The 21,357-nt window shown below is 40.9% G+C and overlaps 1 protein-coding gene across 1 annotated transcript in view; it reads left to right on the top strand.

The window, feature by feature from the left end:
- Positions 1–21,357, top strand: part of IMPG2 (interphotoreceptor matrix proteoglycan 2) — a 91,684-nt gene that overhangs the window by 57,303 nt on the left and 13,024 nt on the right. The window contains exons 8-15 of the mRNA XM_044992612.1: positions 2,572–2,733; positions 5,762–5,820; positions 8,775–8,792; positions 10,967–11,211; positions 12,211–12,296; positions 17,517–17,833; positions 18,284–20,018; positions 21,034–21,253. Of these exons, the coding sequence (XP_044848547.1) occupies positions 2,572–2,733; positions 5,762–5,820; positions 8,775–8,792; positions 10,967–11,211; positions 12,211–12,296; positions 17,517–17,833; positions 18,284–20,018; positions 21,034–21,253 (2,842 nt within the window). The remainder of the gene's footprint in view (positions 1–2,571; positions 2,734–5,761; positions 5,821–8,774; positions 8,793–10,966; positions 11,212–12,210; positions 12,297–17,516; positions 17,834–18,283; positions 20,019–21,033; positions 21,254–21,357) is intronic.

The following is a 21,357-nucleotide window of genomic DNA, read 5'->3' as shown; positions in this document are numbered from 1 at the left end:
AAAATCCTACTCCCTATATAATAGATGGATTTCATTTACATGGTAGTATTTATAAGCATCCATCACCTTGGTATCTATCTAAGGCAAAACTCTCCAAACGTGAATACCTAAAGTTAGATACCTGTAAAGGGTTAAGAAGCTCAGATAACCTGGTTGGCACCTGACCAAAAGAACCAATAAGGGAAGAAGATACTTTCAAATCTGTGGGGGAAGGTTTTTGTTTTTGTGTTCCTTTGTTCTCTCAGAGTCAGTAAGGAACCAGGGAAGGGAAAATACATCTCCTTAAGCCATATCTGAACTAAGCATCTAATATTGCAGAAATAGTAAGTAATAGTAAGGAAATGCGTTAGGTTATCTTTTGTTGTAGCTTGTGAATTTTCCCTGTGCTAAGAGGGAGGTTTATTCCTGTTTTTGTAACTTTAAAGTTTTGCCTGGAGGGGAAATCCTCTGTGTTGTCAATCTTTTTGTTACCCTGGGGGAGGACATTGTAGAGCACTAGGGAGCCACACACCCCAAGCCAGTTAACGAAATCTCTCTCTCTCTCTTCCTCTATTTTTCTTTAACCAGCAGCAGCCTGTGAATAGGAGGGGTTGATGGGGAGGAATTGAACTAAAAAATAAATACAAGCTCTAAACAGTATAGAAGGCACTCGCTGATGGCAGTGAAGCTTTTGGAGAAGAAGGTGTGTGGGGGAAGGTTTCTGTTCCTCATGTCAGATATAGCAAAGGCTGCTCTTTAGTTTAAACAAAAGTCTCTTTTGGTTTTCTGTTATTATTTTAATCTGCCTTGGGAAAAAAACAGTTTAAATAACAGGAAAAAGATGTTCAAGTTATACAAACCCAAAAAAAGTAATCCCAGAGGTTTGTAAATAAAAAACAAAAAAGCCTCCAAATCCACTGGATCCCCCCTTGGTGATTATCACTTAATATCCGGCAATATTCTCCATTTTGTTTCTGTCAGCAGAGGGGAGCCACAGCAGGCTAATGCATCAGGCGAGGTACTTCTGGTAGAGACAGGGAAGTGTTGGTAGCATTATTCAAGGCTTGGGTGAAACCTCATCTAGATGCAGTTCTGGTCTCCCGTGTGTAAGAAAGATTAATTGAAGCTGGAACAGGTGCAGAGATGGGTATGAGGATGATCAGAGGATTGGAAAACCTACCTTAGGAGAGGAGACTCAAAGAGCTTGACTTGTTCAGCCTAACTAAACGAAGACTGAAGGGAGATATGATTGCTCTCTATAAATACATCAGAGGTGTAAATACCAGGAAGGGAGAAGAGTTATTTAAGATAAGTACCAATGTGGACACAAGAACAAGTGGATATCAACTGGTCATCAGCAAGTTTAGGCTTGAAATTAGAGGAAGGTTTATAACCATCATAGGAGTGAAGTTCTGGAACAGCCTTCCAAGGGGAGCACTAGGGGCAAAAAACCTAACTAGCTTCAAGACTGAGCTTAATAAGTTTATGGAAGGGATGGTAAGATGAGACTACAATGGTATATCACTGATCTGCGACTGCTAGCAGCAAAGATCCCCAATGGCTGGTGATGGGACACCAGAGAGGAAGAGCTCTGAGTTACTATAGAGAATTCTTTCTCGGGTGTTTGGCTGGCAAGGTCTTGCCCACATGCTCAGGTCTAACTTATCCCCATATTTGGGGCTGGTAAGGAATTTTCCCCGGGTCAAATTGGCAGAGATTGTGGGGGGCTGGGGAGGAGTTTCACCTTCTTCTGCAGCATGGGACATGGGTTACTCGCAGGTTTAAATTAGAATAACCTGTGCATTTTCTGTAACTTGACATCTTAAACCACGATTTGAGGACTTCAGTAACTGAGCCAGAGGTTAAGGGTTTGTTACAGGAGTACGTGAAGTCTTGTGGCCTGCAATGGGCAGGTCAGTCTGGGTGATCATGATGGTCCCTTCTGGCCTTAAAGTCTAAGTAGACCTGGGCTGAGGAGCATGAAAGGGAGGGAGCACTGATCCTGTGGCATGTTCCCCCTGAGACCCTGTGGGAAGCCTGACATTACAACACCAAAAATTTGTAGGCTGGGGCTGGTAGGTAGGATCACAGTGAAGCAGAGCTAAGAGGCAACTGTTCTTCATCGCACACTGCCCTGCTGACCCTGCATATTTTAGGTTGAGGTTTGACTGGATATTGCTTGCTTCCTGAATCAGCAGTAATGCCCGCAAATTCCCCTGCTGCACAGCCTTCTGAGGCATCAGCCATTGGCACCAGGGTTGCTTCAGAAATTACAGTGCAGCTCCCCAGATCAAAGGAGATACAATTGGGTAGTTCTGCAGAGGCCTCTGCAGATCACCCAATATCCATGCATATCTCATGAGATCCTTTGGTTAGAGAAGCTGAATCCCATCCTATTTCACCGAGAGAAAAGTGGGGATACTTGCCCCCAAAATGACACAATAAACAGATATGAAACTTGTGTGTTTCCTGCCCTTTGCATAGATAAAACCCACATAGCGCAGAATGGCCCAGGGATTGATCTTCATATAAAAAATAACCCAAGAGCAAATCATACAGGTCACTAAATCCCATTGTTTTCTTTTTTCCTAGATCAACAATGAGATAAAGAAGGAGGATGGGAAGCTGATGAAACCTGTTCCTGACCAGATGGTTGAGTTCAGCATCCTTATTTTGGGAGAGAAATACACTGAGGAATTGAGTGACCCATCCACTATGCAGCATCAGCTACTCTCAGAACAGTTTATTTCCCAGGTAATTTACCTTCTCTGATCTTTTCCCCACAAACTCCTGGTAGCAATGATAGAATGTGAAAACCGTGTTAGGGACAGCTTTCCCTTCTGTGGTTCTCCTGAGCTAGCTAGGGATTTTGCTGCCTGAGGCATGCTGGGAAATGCCCATCACCTGACTATCCAGTCATTACAAATCTGATGCCTCAAATATCCTTGCTGTCCTGATCTACAACAGCCTGCTCTGCCTTGAATGGTAAACCAGTGCTGCTGCCCTGAGATCCAGATTCTAACTCAGTGAGAATGCTGGGACATACACTCACCATATCTTGTCAGCATAGCACTGTGGGATTTTCCCTTTACACTAGAACTCCCCAAAATTATGCTTTCTGAAATGCCTGAGAGAATGCTGGCTCAACAGCTCCTGCAGTAGTAGTGAGTAGCTGAGCTTCTCCATCTCTTTGTACAGGACTATAATTTGTCTTTTTTGCAGGTAGAGATGGGAGGGTGCTTTTGGGAAGGCTGGGCTCCATACATCGGGGCAAAGGGACTCCGTTGAAGCCTGAGTTGGGAAGTTCTCTGTTTCCTTTTCTGCTTTTACTAATGCATTTTGCTTTATTATTATAAAAACATTATTGTTTAGTAGAAAAGGCTTGGCTGATAGCAACCACATTTTGTTCTGTTGCATCCTTCTGCCAGTTTACACACCTGCTTATCTGAGGACTAAGTTTGACCCTATTTTTCCTGAGTATTTCAGTGACTCACAGATAGGGCTGTGGAGACAGGACTTCAAGAAGTGTCAAGATTCTCATTGTCTCGTGAGGGAATTCCATTTGATCTTAATAAAACTTCAGGGCTTGGAAAGGCTGTTTAAAATTTTAATGCTTCCTTATTAGTGCATGGCCTGCCTAAATTCACCTCAGAGCTCTCTAAATTTTTGGCCAGGTTTGAGCTCCTGTATAACCTAGCCAGTTTTAAGATCCAGAATACGTGAGAAGGACAACAGAGAGTCCCAACTGCTAAAGCAGAAAGACTTCCCAGCTTAATTTCAATAATCTTAACGAGTGGAATGAACCTTCAAATGACTGTAAAAGCAACTACCTTCAGTGCAGTGAATTCTTCCAAAGAGAGTGAATGATACATTAGGAAAGTTTATGAAGGTCACAGAACAACAGAGCACTACTCGGTACCATCTGGGAGCAGTGACATTTTCTGAATAGGTGGACACCCCTTACATGTAATACATCATTTGTAACCTGAGCCACCAAGCCCATACTCGCTGCTCACTTAGGCCCCAGCTCAGCAGAGCATTTAAGAACCTGCCTAAATCTATTCCTATTCATCAAAGTACTCAAGCACATGCTTAAATCCCATTGAAGTAAATGGAAATTAAGCACAAAAGTTTTTTGCTGAATAACGAAGAGCTGCTGAATCAAGGCCTTAAATCCTCCTGAAAATGCACCTCTTCTGCAATTCTCACAACTAGTGAGTCCATAATATTTGCTGTCCTAGAGCTGTATTTTTATCATTTTTTTTAAAAGGAAAAAATAGTTACTGGGCCACCGATATGTGTGTGCACTGAAACTGAGCAGCTGTGTGATCATATCACTGTAAATCTGGACCGTCCTTGCCCCATCTCTGTTTCTCACCCATACTCATTGACATGTCCACATTTTGACCATAAGCCCTTTGGAGCAGGGACTATGTCTTTCTTTTGTATTAGGTAAGACACCCAACACAACTTTGGGTGCTATAAAATAACAAACAATAATGGCATTCTTTTCTCTAGCTTTATTCCCTTTTCAGTCTTATTAGTTGGAGCTCTTCTTGGCAAAGTCTGTTGAATCCATTATACTGGGGCTGACTCTATGCCAGATTCTGAGTGAGGCAGGAAATAGATGTACTCTATCCTTCAGCCAAAGGGTGTCATGTATGGCCAGTTTAGGTCAGAGTCTTAATTTTCCTAGCTGTGTGGCCAAATAGTGCCCTAGTGTATGTGGAAGAAATGTCAGATGGAATAGGGATCGCCTGGCATCTGGATGCTCCGTTCCTTTGATTCCCTGCCTATTTTTCTCTGTGCTTGGACAAAGAAGCCTTTGAAAATCAGCAGCACTTGGGATAGTTTAAGTCTCACCAGAGACCATTTAAAAACAGGTCTGGGGAGTGGAATCTGGGAGTAAAAAAATCTTGGGATGACAGATCACAGGGATTTTCTGTTCCAACATGAACACAATTACTGGTGGTTTCTCCTATTTGTGGCCCACTATTTCAGGACAGTCCCCTAGTTAATTAGGCCCAGATACACCAGCACTTTACCACCTGCACATTTCCCCTGCACCCTCACCCAATGGATTGTCCCACGCCTGAACCCCTGATAATTCCACCCCGTTAAAGCAGCCTAGCTAGTCCAGTAGCAATTGGCTGCATTCTGCACTAGCACCTGGTACGCTGACTCGTTGCTGTATCTTGGGATCTGCTACAATGTGGCCTAGAGCCTAAGACTTTTGTCTTAATCTGTCCTACATTTAATCCAGAATTTTTTAGAGGCAGTCAGAACCTTTGGGGGAAAAAAAGATTTGAGTTGGATAAGCAGGATAGTAGTGTATGGGTGCTGTCAGGAGACATGGAGACCTTCAGTTAAATGGGCTCATATAAAATCTGATTGTGTTTTAATCTCATGCATGTCTGTTGAAAGGCCACTACAGAATTAAGATGCCAGAGAGTTCCATTGTGACCATGCAGATTTATAGTTCCCTTTTCTCAGTGTACAGTCAAATGTCTGTAGCTTTCCTATCGGTGCTGGGTGTACTAACAATTTCCTTCTGTTTCTGTAACAACAAAGAGATGCCATCTCAGCTCATTTTATATATACAGATAAAACATTCTACGATGTCCTATGTCTTTTTCTATTATAAATACATAACTCATCATTTTATATAATGCAAATATTTCCTAAACATTTTTTCCATTTCTATCTAATGCTATAAGTCAATAGGAAAAAAAATAACTGTATTATTTTTTGTAAATTATATTTATCTATTTTTCCCAAATAGGTAGCAAATGCATTTGAAGAATTACCTGGATACAATAATATCCATGTGCTGGAATTCAGGTAAATAGATTTATAAAGGCGTACAAACCTAACACTCGCGCGCTCATAATTGACCTACACAGCTTTTACTGATCACTGACACAGAGGTCAAATTTGATCAGCTGTTCTTTCTTCTGGCACTGAAGTCAATTAAAGCCTCTCTCTCATGATGTCTGCCCCTGCTTCTTTGTCCTAGGGATTTAAATACAATAAACATATCTTTTGCCATTTAAGATATGTATTTGATAATTCTCCAAGATTCTCAAATGTTCATAATTTGACACAGGTTAGTATTAAATGCAGAGGACTCCAAACACTCTTGGGAAAACTTTGAGCATACCTAATTTTTTTATTCAGTCTATTAGGGAAGATTGGGTGGCTCAGAAGGTTAATAATGAAATATATAACATTTCACCTCTACGTCACAAAGAGAACTAGATGAATAATTTGTAACAAACTGTTTATTTGATGTATTATGCCTGTCTTTCTGTTCATGAATATTCTGTGAAAAGACTGAGTTTCTCCAATTTATTTGTTCTTCAAAATGATTCACAGAGTCATTTTTTTGTAAAGATTGTTTCCAAGTGATTTGTAGCAAGTGCTTGAAATTGAGATTTGAGCTGATTTGATTGGATGCACAGGTCACATGACGTTTCTGTTTCCTGATTGGATTGAGGATAATTTTTAGGATTAGGTTTCTGATGTGAATACTCAGGAGTATGAATCTGAAATTTATCTGCCATTAACATTTTGCACTAGTTGATTTATAAGTCAGTGTTTCTCTGAATATTCCTGCCAGTAAACTCAGTTGCTACAATACTCACCAGAAGCAAAAATGGCAAGGGACAAAGGATACTTTTGTGTTTCGAGCACCAGATTGGGAATCAGGAAATCTGGGTTCAGTTCTCAGCTCTGCCACAGACTTGTTGTGATTACCTGAGCAAGTCACTCACTCTCTCTGTGCCTCAGTTCCTTGTGTGTACATGGATAATACTTTTAGGGGGGGGAAGGAGTTGTGATGGAGTTCAGATGCTATGGTTATGAGTGCCATAGAAAAACTGTTACAGAATGAAATAATAAAACATTCAAAAGGTTATTTGTGGGCCTGTTTTTGGTAGGATTTGCCCATTTGTGTAGTGACAAATTCAAATCTAGCCCAGTGTGCAATGGTTTGTTAATTATTGGCAACTATTAGTTGATCTTTAGGTGTGTAAAATGAAGTGGTGGTCTCATAAAATGGTTTGTAGTTGATAAATGGCCACATCACATTCTCCCTAATATTCATCCTTGTTCGCAGTCTCTGCCAGGGAAACTAAGCTTTGCAGGAGCATGGAAACAGCTCTTTCAGTTCTCACTTTTAGCAGAAGTCAGAATTAAAACACACGGGTGTGGCAGTGTAGAAAAGCCTGCACGGTCTCAGCGTATGTCATACCAGTTCCATAGAGAAATGGCTTCCATCTCCATTAATGCCATTCTCATACCTCCTATCAGCCCCAGCAGCATGCAGAGTACGTACACTGCACACACCCCTAGCATGGGTATAAGCAGCAGTGTGCACGGCTTAGGTGTGTAAAGACATGCCAGAAGCCTAGAGTATATGCCCTGCCTACACAGCTGTCTGTTTACATGCCCAAGCAATGCTTCCCCTGTCTACACTGTCCCACTGCCTCCTTGCTGCTGGAGCCTTTCCCCATCGCAGCAAAAGGCTCCAGCAGTGAGAGAGGCTCTGGCACTGGGGAGGCAGCAGGGAAAGGTTTGGGGGAGCTGCCAGGGACTTTCCCCTGCCAGGGACTTTCACTGCTGCATGTAGCTAATGCCGCACTGTAGACATTAGGTTTGAATAAAGACTGGGAATGGATGAGCGTAAAACTATTTCCCCATGCTTATTTCCCACCCCCTACAGTTCCTCACATCTCCTTGTCAATTGCTGGAAATGGGCCATTTTGATTACCACTACAAACAGTTCTTTTTCTCTCCTGCTGATAGTAGCTCACCTTAACTGATCACTCTCCTTATAGTGTGGATGGTAACACCCATTGTTTCATGTTCTCTGCATGTGTATATATAATCTTCCTACTGTATTTTCCACTACATGCATCTGATGAAGTGGGCTGTAGCCCACGAAAGCCTATGCTCAAATACATTTGTTAGTCTCTAAGGTGCCACAAGTACTCCTGTTCTTTTTGCACTGTAGACAGTTTGCCTTTCACTGTGACGTGTAGCTACATGTGCACTACGTGCTGCGGCACCTGTGGAGAAGGCCTTGCTGGTTCTGGCAAAATATTCCAGCAAGAATATCCTACTAATTTCTGATAAGTAAACATGTTTGTAAAGTAGCCCTAAGTGCCTGTTTTTTTCCCCCTGATATATGCTAGTATGACTGCACTGACTTAGTAGAACAACTTTTAGTCCCATTGAAGCCAGTAGTGAATCTCCCATTAAGTTGAGTGAAACCAGAATTTGGTCCCTTATATAGCAGAACAACATTTATTTGTAAGCTATTTAATTTGATTTATTTTCAAATTTGCCTGTTCTATATCATGTCAGAGCTGTCACTGTAAGGAGTAAACTAGAACAGGGGGTTCTGAAACTTCCTTGCACCGCGACCCCCTTCTGACAACAAAAAATACTATATGACCCCAAGAGGGGGGACCGAAACCTAAGCCTGCCCGAGCGCTGCTGTCCCAGGTGGGGGGGCCAAAGCCCAGGGGATTCAGCCTCAGGGCGAGGGCCTGCAACCTGACCCTTACCACCCAGGGCGGAAGCCCTTGCACTTTGGCTTTGGCCCTGGGTGGTGGAGCTTGGGCTTCAGCCCCAGGCACGTCTAACTCCAGCCTTGGCAACTGCATTAAAATGGGGTCGTGACCCACTTTGGAGTCCCGACCCCCAGTTTGAGAACCGCTGAACTAGAAGACTTAAATGGAACGACAAAACTGTTTCTCATTTAACATATTTATTTCTTTTTTAATGTTTAGGTCTCCTGATGATGACAGGTAAAGGCAACATATGTACATTTATTGTTGTAGTGTAAATTTAGACCGGCTTGCTAATCGCATGAGACTACCAGTTATTATGACAGTGTGGTTATGGCTCCAGAATTAAGGATACATCCAGTAAAAATTTATCCCTTGCTGTAGATTTACTTTAAACTACGAGTAGCTGATCTGTTTTAGGCCTCAGATCGTCTAATCCAATTTTCTGATTTAACTGGTAACCAGAAAGAGCCACACAGGAAACTCTGCCTAAACATGAATCCGTTAGTGAGCTATGTTTTTTGTAGGACTCTCTACAGCTTAACTGGTGTTTACTGTTTTTGCATTGCAATTTGTGACGGGGCACCTAGAGCCACTGATATGTACCGTACCTCCTTTTTATTACTGTATAAAGCCAAATACAATTGTACATCTCAAGCAAACCCCATTTAGCTGTTTGAAGGCCAGTGTGGATGTGAACCTGAGTGGAAGTTGTAATCAACCTTCTTCAACTGGAAGGAGAGATCAGACTGGGCCTGTTTGGGGAATGTTTGTTTATCTATATATCAAAGAGAGAGACACATACACATTAGAGGGAGTTAATACTTGACCTTTAATGGATTAGGAGCCCAGAGTTTATTGATCTTTTGTTAGAGATTTCCTAAAATGCAATCAAAGAGGGAGCACTCTTTGAAGCCCTTATTTATTTGAAGAATTTTGAAGTAATTTCCAATTAATATGGGCTTCAAAGAGTGCTCTCTTTGATACTGTTTTTGTCAGATAAGTTCCCAAAAGTCAGTGAACCGTGGGCTCCTAATCCATTAAAGGTCAAATATAAATTCCCTCTAATACACATCTTAACATAAAAGCTGGTTTCCGTAAACAATCTTATAGAGAAGCAGCATTTGATTTTAGAGGAAGGGATTGAAAAGAAAAAAATTCTGTAAAAACAGCCGAGTGTTAAAGCCATCCCCTTGCTCCCATGCACTTCTGCAAGAAAGGATGCAAAAGAATCTATTCAGAGAAACTCTGCTCCAAGGAACAGATGTTTGGGCCCATTTCAGGTGGATGACAGTAGTTATTAATTGCACTTAATAGCTGCAACTGACAGCATGGCTGAATCCGGATATTATTCTCATCCAGCATATTGGGTTCTGATTTTTGCCCTGTCTTTTCATTGTTGTGCTCGGTTTCCATTCCCCATAGTGATACTTAGTGCCCATGATGTGCCTACAATGGGTGAAATTCAGCCAAGGTGGCAACAGCAAAACTCCAGCAGAGTTGTGGTTTTAGTGCAGCTTCATTTGGTGCTTACATCTCTCTCTAAGCTCAGCCATTGATTAGGAATGCATTCCAGCTCTACGGCAGGAGGAAAACCTATCTTTGGAGCAGGGTTTCCTGGTATTTCATAGACAACTCCATTTTCTCACTGTGCACTTTGTACAGTCAAAGTGTGAAACACTAACTAAAGCTCCCTGGTGCTTACGCTCTGTGTATGGTAACTCTGATTACTGCATTGTCTTGTGGGGAAGTAAATCCAAGCGTGCTCATGAGAAGAAAATAGAGTACAATTGGCACAAATAATTCAGCTGTACAAATTTACAAAATATAAGCTTCTTAATAAAAAAATAAATGAGAGCAACTACATTCTTATAAACAGGCACTTTCCTGGGCCTATAATATAAACACATCTTTAGATCTATCAAGAGCACCATTTAAAGCAGGTTTAAATTGCACAACCTGTCCACTAGAGATGATCAAGGACTCTCAAATTTTTATATTTGTTTGTTTACATTTTTCCAGGCTGATTCCATGTCTCAAAGTCATTCATGGGGTTGATAAGATCTGGTAAAAACCTGGGCTCCTCACATATAATATTTCCACTTCTGGATATTGGTTGGCCCTATTAATAACTATGACATAAAACCAAATATTTAGTCTTGTCACGGTGTTGGAAGTATGAGATTTTCAGTTTGGGTGGCGTTCTCTCTGAAGATTTTGCTACAACTGTGATACATTTTACAGAGTTAGATAAACATAAAAATAATTACATATATTTTTACCAAAGACCCCCTTTAAATTATTGTATCTTTTCTAAGTGTGAGACCTGGCTCCTCAAACAACCAGAATGCATGATATAGCTGGCCAACTGTTTAGCTCTGATCTAAATTCCGTTTTTCTTTATAAAACCACAGTGGTGTGGAGGTCCACTACGCTGTCACATTTGTTGGGGAAGCCATCAGCAATGCCACCTGGGACCTTATTAACCTTCATTCCAACAAAGTGGAGGACAACTCCTTCATAGAACTTGAGGATAACCCAACTGTTGTTTACACAATCGGTGACTTCAGAACTTATATTGCTGAAATCCTTCACAAGAACTCTTTCATTGAAAACATCTCTTTGACCCTGGACCCTGACTCTCTCCAGCTCATTAATGGTGTGTATTATTTAAGAAATGCTGTGGTCTGTTAATCAGAATTTATGTTTAAAAAAGATGAAGGATGTGGTGTGGGGGATTAGGAGCTATTCTCTCAAAAGGAGGAAGTTATATGTAGTGGTATGGTCCACAGGGCTCCTCCTTTCTCCTGATTTTATCAAAATCAAAGCAGATCGATAGTGGTAGGATCCTATCCCTAACCCACCATTTTAGCCTCTCTTAAATTAATTTAACATTGTGATGTATAATTTTTAAGGTATGCATTGATGGTTTCAATCATATGTCAGTAACTAAAAGGAAATACAAATTCCACCCAAAATATATACTTTGTATGATATTGTATATCCTCTTACAGCAGGATGATGCTGATGACATTCTGTAAGAGTGAAATTCAGCTCAGTGCAGAAGGCCTGCACAAGGCCCTATGTGCCACTTAAATGGAGTTCAAGTGATGCATAGGGCCCTCTGTACTAGGATGAATTTCAGCCTAGTAGTGTTGAGTTGGAACCTGGCAGCACAGACCAGTACCTGGTAAGTGCTGTCTTCTCCATGTCCTCCCTGTTGCCAGTGGAAATGGTTATCTATCTAGGTTGTTATCCTTCCTCTATCCTTGCTTTAAGTGTGACTGATAAAGGGCATTGCAGACTCTCAGTCACTCTGGTGAGCACTTTGAGAAGATCCTAGAAGCAAATATGAAATGGAGAGAGGAGAAATGAGTGAGGGTTTTATCCAGAGTACCCTGATGCTTCTACAAACAACGTCCGTGCAGTGCTAGTGCAACCTTTCACAGGATTCTCTAAGTGCAAATTGGGATGATAAATTGGACAGTGGGCACCTTCAAATGCTGAATGTTTTCTTATCCTCTGCTTTTAATTATTTTCAGGCACCCCCAGATGTGACAGCAAAAAAAAGACAACAAAACACACTTGGCATCATATAAACTACAATAACCACTCCATATGAACTGTGATTTAACCAATTTATCTTTTATTTCCACAGTGAAAGAAGTTCTCTCCCCTGCACCTGAAGACACATCCAGGATTACTGAAAATCCAGTTGTTCTTGAGTCTCCAGAAATTGATCTTGTAAGTACATTTCTGCACTGTAGTCTCATTCTAATGACTCTGATTATTATTATTATTATTCCAGCCGCATACTTACAAACACAACCAAATAGTTTAACTCTAAAAGGTGGAAGTATAGTCAGAATCCCAAAACACAGCTCTCTGCCATGTCTGAAATACAGAATGAATGCTCAGAAATACACACAATATAGAGACATACAGTCTGATGAGAGAGCTCTGTTTTGAAAGTCTTCCTTTTGGGAAATATTTGGTCTTTGGAAAGTGGCATGCCTCCTGCAATAGAAGCTGATCTGTTCTTTTCAGTACAAGCCAGTACTGTGTACTTGTTATAGCCTGTCTAACTACTTCTTCATTTTAGGATTCCCTTTTGGTTTCTTGTAATGTTTTGATTATGTATGGCTAGGGAAATGGTCCTCACAACTGAAGAGTATCATTTGAGCCTTTTCTTGGAACAGAAGAGGTAGATGTGAGGGGAAATTTCGCCATGGAGGAGATTAGATTAAAATGTAACTCCTGTTCCTCCTTTGCAGCTGTACTGCTATCACTGAGAAGTGCAGTGCTGTTTTTATAAAAACAAACCTACATCTCAGTAACAGCAAAAGAAATCTAGGCCAGTAGTTTCATTTTTATTCATCCAAGCTTGCTCCAAAGTCGAAGGCGTTTAAGGCAACACCTGACTATATACGTATCGAGATAAACTCAAATTAAGCCACAAAATTCAGTCAGCTTCTGAACATCCATGAATTTGGTGGTGATCCGATCTATGTTTTTATCTGGCCCATTATGCAGATAAGTGTGTCCAGACTCACAAAACTAATGTCAGGCCAAGTCCCTGAAGTCCTCACTCAAGTAAAACTCCCATTGACTTCATATGAGTGTATGTTATGATGTACATTATATTAATATACAATATATTAATATGTGTGTGTAGTATCACTGACTTTAGTGGGAATCTTTGGCTGAATAAAAACTTAAGAAATAAACGTATGCAACCTAGAAATTTACATGGAATTGCCATAACAGATTGATTATGGTGAACAGCATGAATGTATTGGCTAATTTGTAGATAATGGTTTTCTATATTTACTAGAGACGAGTGAATAGCTTAAAAATGTACCATACATGCATTAATAAAAGAAATAACTTTAGCTGTGCTTACATCTCTTCTGTGTTCACTTTCTGCAGATATTCTAGCAAATGAATTTATTGACAGGAAAGTTTGCAGCAATTCACTTTAATTGGATTTTTGAGAATATTTTCTGGAAGGGAATGATGAACTTGTAAAAGCAAGTATTTGCACCCAGAAACCTGCTTCCAATAGCTCTGTTTATCCAGTCAAGAAATAGAAACAATAGCATGTGACCTACATTTCCAATCAAGAGCTTTAATTTTAGATATTGAATACTTGCAGCAAGCTGCTATGTGCAATGAACAATACAGAAATTATTTAGGAAACAATTTCAATAAGAAAATCAAATTGCTTATGGACAGTTTACAAACAGAAAACAAGGCTGAATTTTTTTTAATTGCTCAGTTGCAATATCTGTTCTTCACAGCTAAAGCAATATAGGAGAAATTAAGTGCCAGTGAGAAAGAATCCTACTATATTTTGCATTAGCCCCTCTGTAGAAATAGTTAAAATTTTAAGGACTCTATTTTAATTTCATCATATTTTTGTGGGACTATCCTGACTTCACAAACTGATCAGTAGCAGATATCAATTAACTCTAGATCCACCTCTCTTTAAATTTTACAAATCCCCATCACTGTATCTCTCTCAGATCCTGCAGATAAGATTTAAACCAGAGGTGGTGGTTGTAATAGGCTGGATTATTGAATGTAATGTCTTTCTGGCAGCAAGAACTGGAAAATTGGTATTTTTTTGTTTTTGCAGCGCTCTGTCATATTAGTAAGCCATTCAGATGATATTGGCAAAAACAGAACTTGCCACTCTAATATTAAACTTGTTAATATGACATTGTACCATAACAAGAATCTTTGAAACGCATTAGTTGTCATAGGAACACCTCTCCACATTAAATAAATGATGAAGTGCAGTTCCTGGCACCTGTGTGCTAACATTTAAAAATTTTGCATTGAAAAGTTATTGATACCAGTTTTTATATTTGTTCTTTTTAATACTTATTTTGCTAATCTTGGAAAAAAACAAAACAAACCCTGATAGTTTTACATATATTGATGATTTTTGCTCGTGAAGCACATAACTCGTATATTAATTTTCAATTCATTGATAGCTTGCAATTGCTAAAATGAAAACAAGCCTACATAGATATCAGGAGTGGAATAACGGCTAGTCATAAAAATAGGAAAGGCAAATACTTGTTAAAGAGCTGAACAAATAATTCACAAGAAAACAGCTTATTCTGTGAAATTTGCATTTTTTGGTCTGTTCACAAATTGTTCAAACACTGAGAATTAAATTCTCAGATTTATTCATCATTTGCAAATTACTTCAGAATAATTCTTAGGTATAGACTGTGAAGACTCCATTGTGAGTGTTCACAATCACACACCTATAGATTCATTACATAAATCGTCTGGTATTGTTTCTATTCCCTTACTGGATGAATTCTATAACTAACCTGTTCTGCAGTGTAATTTGCTAGCATCTACCCCTCTCCTTGGTGGAGTCCAAGGGCCTGCACTAGTGAATTACACTGCAGGATAGAGGCCCACACATCACAGATTGCAAGTTTTACAACCAAAGATGCAATTTGAAATTGACAATTTGAGCTTAAATGAGTCTTTGACGAGTATTCGTGCTACAGGAACGAGCACTGGTGTGCACATTGCCCGCCTGGTTTATTTTTCTGTGCCAAGGACTGGAAGCCAGGCTCCTCAATTCTAGTCACAGATAACATGCTGACCCCCTCTTTGGTCTTGGTTAAGTTAATCTCTCTGCATTGGTTTCTCTATGTGCTAAATGGAGGCAATACTTACCCTATCTCACAGAGGTACTGTGTGGACAGATTCATGTTTGAGGATGAAAAGTGCTAAACATTATGATTGTTATGATGCCCACACACTAGTATAGTGTAGGAAATAAAAAGAAAAGCTTTGAAATCAAATTTGCTTTTCACCATGTATGTTGGTTGTTTACTTTCTGCATTTCACTCAGTTTGGAGATGAAAAGCACTATGTAAGTTCTAAGCATTCTTCCTCTTCTTATAGAGTCCACTGTTTTAACAGGCTTTTAAAAAAAAGTGTGTGTTGTTACCCAAATATGTCTATGAACTACAAGGAGACGGCTGGGTTTCTATACTACAGTCAGGGGCACTTGAGTCAGCCGATGGATCGCTCATAACATTGTTGTTTAATTGGTGGCCCACGGGCCACATCCAACCCATGAGGACCTCCCATTTGGCCCACCACTGAGCATCAGCTGATCCTTCATGCCTGCTGGGAAGCAGCCCTCAGCACCCTTCAGCAGCCTAGCCTATTCTTGTAGGAAGGGTGGGGGGAGGAGGAGGGGAGCCCTCCCAACTCACAGGAGAGTCAAGATAGAGCCTTGCAGCTCAGGGCAGCTCCACTCCCTGTTCCTGCCCTGTAATACCCAACGTGAGAAAGGAGAGGGAGGTGAAGAACCCCTGGAGCCTTCCCCCCATGCCTCAGAAGGGGGAGGGGGACCCTGCTGCAGCCTCCCCCCAACCTGGGCTGTGAGGGTTGGGCAAAGAATTCCAGTAAGAGCAGAGATGAGGCTGGGAAGGCCACAGATAATGGGGGGGAGGGGAGGAGAGGGGGAGGACTGAGAGCAGGGTGGGGCTAGAGGCAAGAACTAATTGTGGGGGCTAGGCAGATTGGGGGTTTAGAGTGCTGGGCAGATGAAAGAGTTAGAAGGCAGAACTCATGGGGGCTGGGCAGATGCACTTCCATTTATTTTCCCTCTATTATCATGCTATGTACTTAATTTTTAAACTTTTAATTTATATTTAAACACACTGAAGCTAGATTTTGTTGATACTTTTTGATTTACAGGGGTACACTTTTAATCAGGTGCTTACGTAACATAAAGCAATCGTTAATTGACGTGCTTTCATCAGTTAACTCGATTGCGTCCAGCGCGGTAGTTTTTCAGAAAAAGAAGAAAAACCCCACAGAGCATCTGTCAAAATATCAGGCTATAAGAAAGGGAAATTAGATGTCCATTCATTTAATTTCTCATGAGTTTAATTTCCAATTTTAATGTAATAGTTTTAATAGAATTAATATGAATAGCACTGTGGTGTATTTGTATACTTATTTTTTTTTTGCAAGATGCTGGCATGCTTAGCCTTTTATTTTGAGATAAATAAATACAATCCAGCACAGCACTTTTGAACGTCTGCGATCGCTGGCAGGCTCCCTAGAGAGCAAACACCCAGAGAGCCCTGTGACCCTAGAGAGAGCCTTTTAGCCTGCCAAGATACGCAAGTTCCTTTATCTGACCTGTGAAAAATTTAATTGAATATTACTGGTTTGTAACTAAGGATAAGAGTGTGTCATGGAAGTCATTGATTCTGTGACTTCCAGAGACTTCTGTGACGTTTTCCACTTCAGCTTTGGGATGGCGGGATTGGAGCTCCCAGCTGCCATGGGGCCCCCACAGCTCTCATCTACCACTGATGGCCGGGTGCCCTCACCCCTCCTGCCGCAGGGCTTGGGCTCTCATCCCCCATCTGGCCCATTTTGTCACCATTAGTTTTAGTAAGTCAGGGAGAGGTCATGGGCTTCCATGAATTTTTGTTTGTTGCCCATGATCTGTCCCTGACTTTTACTAAAAATAACCGTGACAAAATCGTAACCTTATTTATAACACATCAGTAAATTCTTTCAGTTGATAAAAGGAAAACAGATGGGCATAAGTAGTGCACATTCTAATCCACAGGATCCCACTGCTATTGAATATCATTTTCAAAGAATGCTGCTGTTCTCCTCTAAAGAATCTGTATATGATCCTATCCTTTGGAATGAACGTGGGCTGACTTAAAATGTAGGTCACGTGCATGATGAGGCGTATGCAGCCCTGCCCCTATAACTTCCTAACAGAGGCACCCACTGCTAATCCTTGCAGTTTGGAACCTCTTGATACTGCATGTTATCCCCTAATCAGGGAAACAGAAGCCCATCAAGCAGAAGCTGCTACTAGTTAATTATTGTATTAGTTAGCATATTGCAGACACAAGTCATACAATAATAGGTTATTATGGATTTATCTTTCAGGATAATGCCCTTTTAGCTGAGTGGCCCTCTGCAGACGCAACAACTACAAGCAATATCTTGCCACTTGATTTCACCAAACCAGGTTTCACCATTGATAGTGAACAGTCCAATGGCAATGAAATCTGGTTAAGATCTGAAAACCTGGACTCTGAGAACAACTTGAATTCAACACCAAAGGCTGTCCTCACTTCTTCTCCTGGTGGGATGAGTCTAGAGGAAGGGGGCCAGATTCTTCATTCTGGCACCCCATCAATATTAGAAAATGGCTCTCCTGTGGACTCTCAGGAATGGCTGTCTATCCCTGCTTCTTCAGAAGATGGTAAGTTACTTCACTTCATTTACAAAAGTTGAAGTCTGGGTGACAGTGTTACCACCTTGTGCTCAGGAGCCAGGGCCCTCCAAAACAACTTCCTAGAAACTCCTATGTATTCAGTCAGTTTCACCTTCAGAATGTGCATGTGACTAAAAAGAACCAACTTCTAAATTTAAATGTTTATAGCAACTAATAAGGCCTGTTTGTCCCTAAAGAGATTAATGGTGTATGTATGATCCCCGTTATTCCATTTAACAGAAACACTGCCAAGTAGTTTTAGCTGGATACAGCAGTAGATAAATCCACAACAGATACTTCTAACTTTGGCATGTAAGGAGATCAAGGTATTTAATGGGGAAAAACAGAGTTACTGATCCTTGGGGAGATAAGAGAAATAGAGTCTGACAAGCTAAAATTGCATAAGCTGCAACTAAATGAAAATTGTTGACTTTGTGTTTGAAGATGCTGGAGTGTCGGAAGGCTTTCTTTTGCCTTCCAGTCTACACCCTCATCTTGCGTCAAAAGAAATGCCATCCACAGACACTTCTGTGGTTCCTCCAACTTCTATACCAACAATGGCCTCTACATCAGAAACAGAGCCTAATAAAGAGGAGATGATCTCTACAGAGAAGGCAAGAGAAGCCATGCCCATTGACATAGACTCTATATCCCATGACAGTCTGGAGGACGGAGAAGTATATTTAGAGGTGAACCCTCTGCAACCCGATCTGTATCCAGGAGGAGAAATTATGTATGAGGATGGATCTGGATCAGCATTTGATGCTTCAGGTCAAGAGGCATGGCCATGGGGCATAGCAACATTAGAGCCAGTTTTCTACCATCTTCCTGAAAGCTGGCTGAAAGATAAAAATGATTCTCTGTTAATCAGAGCACAGGATACTCCTGAGGAACAGATCCTAGATTATATCATTGATTCTTTAGATAAATTAAATCCTGAGGATGGAGGCATGACCAATGCAAGAGGGGAATTCACTGATGACTCTGAATCAAATGTACCTGGACTTTCAGATACGGCAACTCAGCAGGTGCCAATGTTATGGACACTAGAAACCTTGAATGTGGAACTGTCCATGCAAACATCAGAGGCATCAGGCATGTCTGATTATTCTTCATCCATTGCATATGAGCCCTCAGTGGACTATTCTTCTTTAGATATGGCAGATGAACAGACCTCCATCTCACCACATGAAAAAGATCTCTCTATAGAAGGTCATCTCCTTACATCTACAGGGACATTCAATGTAAAACATGCTGAAGATTCCAGCGAGGATCATCAAATCATTTATGAAGCAGTAGGAAACCAAAACAGGGAAGGGACAAAGCCAGAAGAACCATCCACAATAGTCCAGTCAGGTGTAGCTGTTACAATAGGACACCAAGACATGGATTCCTCATGGACTGGGCTCCTCAAGCCAGAAACAGTCCTGACAGCAACTCCTATGATGGAAAAAATAATCACTGATGTTTTAATGGAGGAGCAGGAAACTCCAGATTTGCACTTGACAACTCAACAAGCTTCTGGATCACTTGCTGTGAAACCAATAAATATTTGGCCTACTCACAACACTGAAAGGGCATCTGAGAAACCTGCAGATCAAGACATGCAATCTGAAGCATCGACCAGGGTTGAAGTTTCAACCATAGCTCCTTATTTACTGGAGCTGGCCACTGGTTTAGAGGATTTCACTGGACGGTCTAGTACAGATCATGACACTAGTACCCCTAGTAGCTTAAATACGGCAGTGGGTTCTTTTGCAACAGTAACTATAACAAAGACTCCTATTGGTTCTCTGTCCAGTTTCCCTACTACACAATATACAGTATCTCAGCCTACTGTTAGCTCAACAAAATTGGGGGAGGACATGACTACGAGAGTACAGGATACTTCAGTGGAGCTGGATCACGTGGGCACAATGTTGTATCCTCATGAGATGAACCTGGAAGAAAGAAGTATGACTGATAGTCGCATGGAGATATCTACTAACGTCCACTCCACAGAGATGGCCAGCGTAGCTTGGCCCACGCATGCAAATCGCAACACTACCACATCCTCACGAGCTTTAGTGGTGTTCTTTAGCCTCCGTGTTACCAACATGATGTTTTCAGAGGACCTATTCAATAAAAATTCCCCAGAATATAAGGCACTGGAGCAACGATTCTTAGAACTGGTAAGATTCACTTTATAATTAATATCTGTTACTAGCAGTTACTATAAGCCCCAAGTTAAAATCTTTTCTTACAGTGCATGTGAGTAAAGGGGGGAAAGAGACACACACAGACACAAAGTGTTTGCAACAAAATTACAGCAGCCTAGTACATCCCACAGGTTGAGAGTAACTCATATTTATGATAGTGGATGTTATTTTTATCCTGTAGTGGGAGAATTTGGTTGGAAAATGTAATGCTTTTATTTGAATATTAGTGTCTCAAATGTTGACATTTCACTTGTGTGTGGGACAGATTTACCAAGGCAAAAATAAGTCTCTTAAATACTTAGTAATAGTGGGACAGATGCTTGGCTGCTGTAAATCATGTATTTTAGTTGGCTCCACTGGCCTCTTGTGTTCACACATTTCCAAACAGTGTCTTCATTTGCTCTATCAATGGGTAAAATAATTGGGAGTGCAGAGTGATATGTTACTGGATGCTCTCACCTGTTTTCAGATGCTTTTTATTTAGAACAACTATTTTATTAAATCTGTAGCTCAGTGAATTAAACGGCCTATGGATTTACTGATCTCTTAAATAGCCAATGGGTAGCAGAATGCCACAGGAGTAATTATCAGATTTTAAACTGTAAATCAAATAGTTTGTCTGGAGTAACCACATGTATGAAGGGTGATACCCAAGAGATAAGTCCTGTTATGCAGTCTGAGCTTGCTTGGATCAAGATGGAGCACTGCATCCAGTGGGATGCACTTCTGTTATAGAACAGGAAGCGTGCAGTGATTTGCTCTATATTATGAAAATTATGCGAATCTCTCAGGCTCCTGATAAGCTGCCAGTAAGGCCTTAGCTGGGTAAAAGTTTTGATACCTTTTTTTGAATGTGATTGGGATGAAATATCTAGTCTCTGTGTGTGATGTAATAGCATTACAATTGGCATAGACAGTAGATTCAGAAATAAATCTTCTGTCATTGTATTTATATAGCAGTTCAGATATTGTGTTTCCTACATTGCAGCTGGTTCCCTACCTCCAGTCCAATCTAACAGGTTTCCAGAATCTCGAAATCCTGAACTTCAGGAATGGCAGTATTGTGGTGAACAGCCGCATGAAGTTTGAAAAACCTGTGCCTCGTAATGTCACAAATGCGGTCTATATAATTCTGGAAGACTTCTGCAACACTGCCTACCAGACCATGAACCTGGCCATTGACAAGTACTCCCTGGACGTGGAATCAGGTAATGACAGTGTGGGAGTGCTGCCAGTGCAGTGAGTAGCGTCTGCTAAATCAAATATGCTTGGGGTTCAAAAACTGAGCAGACTTTCTCAGTGTCTTAGAGAA

This window comes from Mauremys mutica, chromosome 1 (assembly GCF_020497125.1).
Source record: "Mauremys mutica isolate MM-2020 ecotype Southern chromosome 1, ASM2049712v1, whole genome shotgun sequence".
Lineage (NCBI taxonomy): Eukaryota > Metazoa > Chordata > Testudines > Geoemydidae > Mauremys > Mauremys mutica.
This window is presented reverse-complemented; position numbering and strand designations above follow the sequence as displayed.